The 8197-nt window shown below is 45.7% G+C and overlaps 1 protein-coding gene across 1 annotated transcript in view; it reads left to right on the top strand.

Moving 5' to 3' along the window:
* The window catches only part of TEX35 (testis expressed 35), a 9626-nt gene extending 1966 nt beyond the window's left edge, over window positions 1-7660 (top strand). The window contains exons 4-9 of the mRNA XM_021706872.1: window positions 757-813; window positions 2068-2127; window positions 6379-6443; window positions 6664-6856; window positions 7162-7205; window positions 7479-7660. Of these exons, the coding sequence (XP_021562547.1) occupies window positions 757-813; window positions 2068-2127; window positions 6379-6443; window positions 6664-6856; window positions 7162-7205; window positions 7479-7539 (480 nt within the window). The 3' untranslated portion in view covers window positions 7540-7660. The remainder of the gene's footprint in view (window positions 1-756; window positions 814-2067; window positions 2128-6378; window positions 6444-6663; window positions 6857-7161; window positions 7206-7478) is intronic.
* The last annotated feature ends 537 nt before the right edge of the window (window positions 7661-8197 follow it).

Below are 8197 nucleotides of genomic sequence, written 5' to 3' on the forward strand. Positions count from 1 at the left end.
GCTCAGGCAATCCACTCACCTCAGCCTCCCAAAGGCGCAGGATTACAGGCTGAGCCACCGAGCCCAGTTTGTAGCCTTTATTCTAATCTCACCAAGTCTCACGGATACTTTTCATAACAACAGTAACGACAACAACAACCCTTTTCGGCCCTGGGGCACTGGAACCGTAGAGGTGAGGCCCAGGATCACACACGTCTCCAACTTCCATGTGTCTTCACTCTCTTTCCATCTAGAACAGTTCTTTGTTTTTCAAGACACTGACATTTTGAAAGGTGACAGATCACTTATTCTGTAGAATGACCTTTGATTTGGGCTTGTGTGGTACGTCCTCGTGAGAAGGTTCAGGCTGTGCATTCCCTCTACTTGGCAGAGGCCTGTGATGGTTGCCCTTTTCAGTGTATCCTGTCAGGAGGCACATGGTGTTTACAGGTCTCACCATCCCATTGTCTTCACTTTCCTTCCTAATGGAAGTATCTCTCGTTTTCTTTTGACCATGTCCCAGGATCGATCTTTCCTTCTGTTGACGATTTCCCTTCCCTGCATGACATTTCTTTTGATTTTACTCATTTTTTAACCTTTTTTTTTGTAGAGATGGGGTGTCTGGCTATGTTGCCCAGGCTAGTCTTGACCCTCTGACCCCAAGCGACTGTACAGCCTTGGCGTCCCAAAGTGCTGGGATTAGAATTACAGGCATGAGACACCACGCCTGGCCAAAGATACTTCTTAACTCGCTCTCTTCCCTGTTTATTTCCTCAGAATGAACTCAGGGAGGTGAGGGAAGAGCTCAACGAAAAAATGGAGGAGATAAAACAGGTAACAGAATGAGGCTTTACATAGCATGGAGGAAAAGTGCAGCCTGAGGAAACTCATTTCTTAACGTTGCGTGGTGAAGGAGATCAGGGACTGCATGGAGAGAGCAATCAGACCAACTCAGCCCTTGTCCCTGAGCTCATCATGTGGGGCAGCTCAGGGTGTTCATTTCTGGTGTGATGTCTACGGCCAGCTTTTGAGCGACCAAGGGCTCCCTGAGGGGTCTCATGGATAGGGTTGGGGCACTGTACCCTTCGAGGTGAGGCTGAGTGAGAGGAGCTGACTTGGAACTGGGGCCAGCCAGGGGTCAGTTCCATCCTCCTCTCCACCTCCCCAGAGCAGAGTGCACCGCAAGGCTAGAACTCTCCTCTTGCTTCTGTGACACAACCACCTGCAGTCTCCTTAGAAAAAGGGGGAGTCATGAGAAAAAGGATGTGATCGAAGCTATGGGCTGAGTTCCACATGGGAGCCTTGCAGTGGTCAGAGCTAAGCTATGCCAAAGCTGGTGGTGGTTGTGCCTCAGTGGTACTGCACCCTAGCCCCTTCACAGGCTCTTGGGGAGAAAGCAGCTTCTAACAGGCCATTATTAGCCATGCCAGAGGAACAGATGCTGCTTTTGTTTAAAACACCCCAAGGACGACACATCTGACAGCAAGACTATAAGGGGAGATCCCCCAAAACCATGAATTTCGTTTATTAAAATTGTGATGTATTCTCACATGTTGAAGCTTCAGTCACCTTCAAAGTACTCTCTGTTTGATGCAACACCACCACTGAGATGTTTTTTCCACTGCTCGAAACAGTTTTTGAATGTGTCAATTTTGATGTCTTTTAGTGCTGCTGCTGTTTTTTTTTGTTTCGCCTGTTCCACATCAGCAAAACGCTTCTCCTTGAGGACTTTTTTCATCTGGGGAAACAAAAAAAAATTGCTTGGGGTGGGATTGGGTGAATCAGAAGTGTGGGACATGGGGGTCATACCATTTTTGGTTAAAAACTGCTGAACATTCAGCATGGTGTGGTCAGGTGCACTCATAAACCACCCATCATGAAATAGGCAAACATCTCCAGAAATAAATTCATGGACGCCAAACACAACAATGCTAGCTGGTACACTGATGCCAATGGGTTCCCGGAACATACTAGCAGGGGAAGTATATGCTACAAGAGGCCCGCCTCCAAAAAGACAATTCCATTTTTGGGGGGGCCCTCCCTCATATGCTCTGTGCTTTGTTAAGCCATGCCTTTCTTCCTTCTTAGATCAAGGATATAATGGACAAGGATTTTAATAAGCTTCATGAATTTGTGGAAATTATGAAGGTAAGAGCCACTGAGTGAGTGCTTTCCATGGGCCAGTCATGTTGGAAACTGGAAGAGAGCCCATTCCTGCCCTCCAGTTGCTTATCATCTGATAGCAGACCCAAATTAATTGACCGTCAATTAATTGGGGGGTTTGGATACCTGACACATGAATGTGGGTGGGAATATCGGAATAAGTCATTCTAGAGAACGTGAATCTTAAGTTGAGCCCTGAAGATTGCATTGGAAGCTGAATTAAAATCTAATTAAAAGTTCAATAAGATTCTTTTTTAACTCTAAAATTCACTAGGAGGATAATCTAGACCCTTGAACAGTGGTTCACAAATATCGGTGTGTTTCAGAACTACCCAGAACACAAATGGAGCAGACAGAGCCCAGGCTCATGTCAGATGGTCTCGGCCCCTTGTATTTTGGGCAAGTTCCCCAGGTAAACATTTGCAAACCACTGATGTAGAAACATAAACAGGTAAAGGCAAATATTTGCTCATTTTTCAGGAGTTGTAAGGGCGTACTAGCCTCACCAGATATTATAATTATGATTTTAAAAAATGCAATTGTCTAACCAGGGTGGTACACCCAAGGATAACCAGGCGAATGAAATATCACAGATAACCCTGTAACAGCCTCTCTGCCAAACACGTACGGAGAGTCACTTGTGAGGATTTAAAAATTCATTTACCCAGACCCCAGCCAAGAGGAGCTGAACAAAATCTCCAAGGTGAGACACAGTTGTTTAAAACTGCATCAGCAATTCTGATGCTTGTCGCTGGATAAGAACCAGGTCCTAAAGATGTTAGCAACCATTACTAACCTTGGCTGCACATTAGAATCACCTGGGGGGGTCCTTGATGCTCACCTCACAGCCAGGCTGTACCCCGTAACAATTAAATTGGAACCTCTTGGGATGAGGATAAGGCACCCATGGTTTTTAAAGTTTCCAGGTGATTCCAATGTATACTGAAGGATGAGAATCCCAGCTCTATAAAAATTTGCAATATGAGAAAGGTGAGTTTTTTATGTCAGTGAGAAGGAAAGGATTACGTAATAATATTAAGAAACTTGCTTGACTATAGGAGGTGAAAACCTAACCCAGTTAACACTGTAAACCAAATAGTCTATGAGGTGAATTTAAATAATAAAAACTAATAAGACATTTTAAGTATTTAACTGAATGTTCTAGATATAAATATAATGGAAGGAATTGTAAAAGAAATACTGATATCTTTAAGTATATAAGATTTTTAAAAAAGAATTATAACAGAGAAGCACTATATATGGAATTAAAAAACAACAGTTTGGGAAGATCAATTTTCCACGGATCTCCTAAGCATAGATACATTTTTTTTTTTTATCCACAAGCATATAAAGCTCATACAAAACAATAAGAACCAAATAGAAAAATGAACAAGAGCACAAACAGACAATCCACAGGAGAAAATGTAATGAAAAAGCAATACACATATTTAAACAGTTTGACCTCATGAATAACCAAATACATGCAAATGAAAATGGATAACTGTTGCATTCAGGTGAGCAAGTCTTTAATTTATGACAATTCTAGAACAAGATAGGAATGCTCTTATGCTGCTGATTGGAGTGCAAGTTTGGACAAAACTAGAGCATTATTAGACAGTAATATCAGAAAATATCAACTTCTTGATTTATCAGTTCCACTGCTCAGAATTTAACCTATGAAAATAATCAGAAATGCCAGCATGGATATATGTAAAAAGATGTTCATCACTGGATTGTTTAGAATGACAAAAACAACAGCAATTTTCAACAGTAGGGGAATAGACAAGGTATGGTATATCCATGTAGTGAAAATTGGGAACTATTAAAGACAATGATTAGAAAGAATGTTTATAATGAGAACTAAAAAAGCAAGATACAAGTAATACATACAGGCTGATGTCAGCTAGAGTAAAAAAAAAATACCTTGGTAAATATATAGAAAAACAACTGGAAAGAAATACAGCAAAGGAGTAAATAGCAATTATTACTGGATGAGACGGTTAATTAATTAATTTATTTTGTGTCAAAGTCTCACTCTGTTGTCCAGGCTAGAGTGGAGTGACTTGATCATGACTCCCCACAGCCTTGTCCTCCTGGCCTCAGGTGATCCTCCCACCTCAGCCCTTCAAGTAGCTGGGACTACAGGCATGTACCACCATGCCCGGCTAACTTTTTTTTTTGTAGAGATGAGGTCTCACTATGTTGCCCAGATTGGTCTCAAACTTCTGGGTTCAAGCAATCCTTCTGCCTCAGTTTCCCAAAATGCTGGGATTACAGGCGTGAGTCACTGCACCCTGCCTAATATTCATTTTTTAAATATCCCTCTGTATTGTCCAAATTTCCTACAAAGGGCATGCATTAATTATTGCTATATTAAAATGCAAACACAGTGTTTTGTTGGTGGGTAGGCCTGGGTCTGAAAAGTTTCAAAGGAGGCTATTTCAGGTGGAGGAACAGCTTGGGCACGGCAGGAGGCAGGAGGAATGGGCTGTGTTTCATGGTCAGTGGGGAAATCAGTGGGATCATTCAGGGAAAATGTGAGAAAGAAAATGGAATGGGCACAAAGGCAGTGGGTAACGGAGGCTTTTGAAAGACATGCAGACAAGCCAGGACTTGGTTCTGTAGGCAGTGAGAGGCCTCTGGAGACTCTTACTCAAAAAACACGCTGGGAACAGCACTTCCGAGTACTCAGGCTGGCAGGTGTTTGCAGAGCGGCCTGGGCGAGAGCGGGGGGGAGCAGGTGGGGTCATCTGGCAGCAAGAACACCAGGCAGGAGCCTACAACTGGCTCAAGGTGAAGACGCTGGACCAGGTGGAGGGAAAGGAAGAGGAGGGTAAATCTGAAAGATGCATTGCAGGAAAAATAACAGTTGTTGGTGTCTGACTTAACGTAGAGAATGAAGTCATCAGAGCAAGAGCCCATGATGACACCAACGTTTTAATCGGGTTGATTAAAAGAATGTAGTGACAGTGACAAGGGTAGTGGGGAGACAGAGCTAATTTAGAAGGGAAAATGAGATCAGTATGAAACATGGTGAATTTGTTGGTGAGATTTGAAAGAATATGGGACATTTTGACTCTGATGTTTTGGAAGTAGGGGCACAGGCTGCAAGGATATTTTAACTCTTTATGAAATCAAATATTTACCAAAATGTCTACTAACACTTTAAAATGCTTTCCAAGAAGGAATTTTCTGAGATCATTTCTACCCAGTGTAATTCCTTGAGCAATTTTCTGTGGTAGATCAATTAAACTGTTACTAAATCTTTTTTTTAATTAAAATGATTTGCATTGGAGTAACTTATTTTCATTTATGTTTTAGGATCATCAACCCAAATCTGTTTTTGTTCATAACAAACATTGTCAATTATAGCTTCTGCCATCTTAGAATTTCTTTCATGCCCACTATTTCTACCCAATTTTCCCAAGTTAAATTTTATAGATCTAAACTTTGCCAAGAAGATTTTTTTTTTTTGAGCTGGAGTCTCACTCTGTCGCCCAGGTTGGAGTCAGTGGCACGCTGCCGGCCACTGCAGCCTCTCGACCCTCTAGGCTCAGGCAATCCTTCCACCTCAACCTTCCAAGTAGCTGGAACTACAGGTGTGCGCTATCATGCCCGGCTTATTTTTTTGATTTTTATTGTAGAGTCGAGGTCTTACCAAGTTGCCCAGGCTGGTCTTGAAGCCCTGAGCTTAGGCCTCAGCCTCCCAAAGTGCTGGGATTACAGGCTTGAGCCACCACGCCTGGCCAAGAAGATTTTAATCTTCTCCCTGTTCTCAGTGAATAACACATGTGACACGCCTTCTTAGCTACCATCTGTTTTATTTTGGGTTGACCCTTTTTGCCAGAATTTGGGTAAAAGATGAATCAAACACAGATCCACGTGATCTGGGTGCATGACAGGGGTCAAGACATTGGAGCCAAAGCGACTTAGGGGTCACAGGATTTGTTGCCTGAGTTCCATGATTTTATAGGCACTGAACCAAGGCAAAGATCAGTGTGAGATCAGGGAAAACAGTTCCTGGCCTCTGACTTCCCTGGAGACTTTGGAAGAGTCCCCTAGTAGGGGTGGAGGAGGGAGAAGCGGAAGACATCATGGACATCCCATGAGCCACCTCACCCAAGTCTACCGAGGGTCCTTAGGGAAGTAAGATGCAGAGTGATGTGCAGAGAAGCGGGAGCAAGAAATTGTAGAAACCCTTCAAAATGCAGATCCTGACTGTGAATTCTCTCAAAGGAGATGCAGAAAGATATGGATGAGAAGATGGAGATTTTAATGAACATACAAAAGAACAACAAGCTGTAAGTATAATGGCACCTCTCTCCTCATCCCTAAAGAATCTCCTCCTTTCACTTTGCTGGATGCTCTTGGGGTTCAGAGGACACTCCGACTCCTCAAGGAGGTGTCTTGGCTCCTATAACCCCAAAGCCTCAGAGTCAAGGCCTCTGGTTACCTCCTTGTCATGTTGGACATTGTCTCCCCAATCTCTGTCCCTCCCTGGCCTCCCCCCTCCCACCCCAGTCCCCTTAGAAGAGGACCGAAGGAGCAGCCGGAACTCAGGCTGATGGGAAAGACGGACACAGACCCCCAGCTCAGGCCCAAGAAGATGAGCGGAGCTGATGGAGCGCTCTTTGCTCTTCACAAGAAGACGACAGTGCCACAAAAACCAAAACAGGACTCCCTGGATTCCCTTCACCGATGTGGGACCTGCTGTGTAAGTGATGCCCTGCCCCTAGCCCAGCATGGGTGCTGGACGTCTGGGCTCCTACTCCCCCTTGGCTTCCCCAGACTCCTGCTGTGAAGGGACCAGTAGCCCACCCTGCTGACCCCGATCCTCCCTCACCTGCCTCTCCTGACTGCGGGCTTCCCCCTCCAGGACCACGCAGGCCTTGACCCTGGGCGCGCCTGCTCCCATGCTTCCCTGTGCTATTCTGTCGTTCCCCATAGCGAGGGCTGGCGAGGTCCCCGGCAGGCTGGCATCTCAGGCCAGGGAAACATGACCTTTCTTGTCCTCCGCAGGAGAAATGTTTGTTGTGTGCCCTAAAGAACAGCTACAATCAGGGGTAGGTAGATCCATCCCAGAAGTGCCTTTTCTCAATCGGGTGCCTCGTCCCAAAGGGAGTGAATGTTTCAGCCGTACCAGCATCCACTCCCCGCCCTCGTGGTTGTGCATGGAGCAGGGTTCACAACCACTCAGTCATAGAGTGGCACCAGGAAGGAGGACGAGGGTCGCCCAGGCTAGGGGCTGCTTCCGAGGGTCCTACGGTGGGGAGGGCATCCCACCTGCCGCTGACCCAAACTTGCCTCAGCTGCGTGCCTTTCTCCCTACCCAGCAGGAAGCTTTCACGCCAGGTCTGGGCACCATTTTCATCCTTGTCTTCTGGAGCTGCCTTCTGATTTACCTGTACCTCAACCTTGGTGACATCGAGTATGTGCTTCCAACATAGTATGGCCATGGAACCCACAAGCAGCTCTGATCCATTCAATCCCCACCCCCAAGCTTCACCGTAAGGGCTTGGTGCCCTCTTGGCTGCCATCCCTGCCCCAGGCCTCCACTGAAGATTAAAATCTTTGAAAGTCAAAAAGGGATGTCGTTGTTTTGAATGCCAGTCCCAGACCCGAGTGTATGGAGTGCCACTTTTTTGTTGTTCTGTATCAGTGTATTCCAAACCCAAGCCCCTCTTCCTGCTTCCTCATGGATTCATGGGAAATTGTATCCTGGTCATTCCAGGGGGCTTCCCCACCATTGCCTCCCTTTGTCCTGTCTGGTTCTGCAAAGGCCCCCTGTCAAAGCATGGGAGGCCACTGACAAGAGCGGGTGTCAGCCTGTGTAGTTTTGGAAGAGATCCCTGCTGCTTGCCCACCTGCTCCCTCCACAGTACCTGCTCCTGCAATATGCATGGGACCTTGTGTCTTGGGTGGCGTGGGGAATCCCAGACCTGAGTCTGGTCTGCACTGCTCTCCTCTGAGGTCTTGTCACCAAGCAGGACTCAGGGCCCTTTGCTCACAGGAACTTGGTGCCTTCTCGGGCTCTGGGATTCACCTTCCTCACCCT

This window comes from Carlito syrichta, unplaced genomic scaffold (assembly GCF_000164805.1).
Source record: "Carlito syrichta isolate Samal-C Ts95f unplaced genomic scaffold, Tarsius_syrichta-2.0.1 Scaffold316187, whole genome shotgun sequence".
NCBI lineage: Eukaryota > Metazoa > Chordata > Mammalia > Primates > Tarsiidae > Carlito > Carlito syrichta.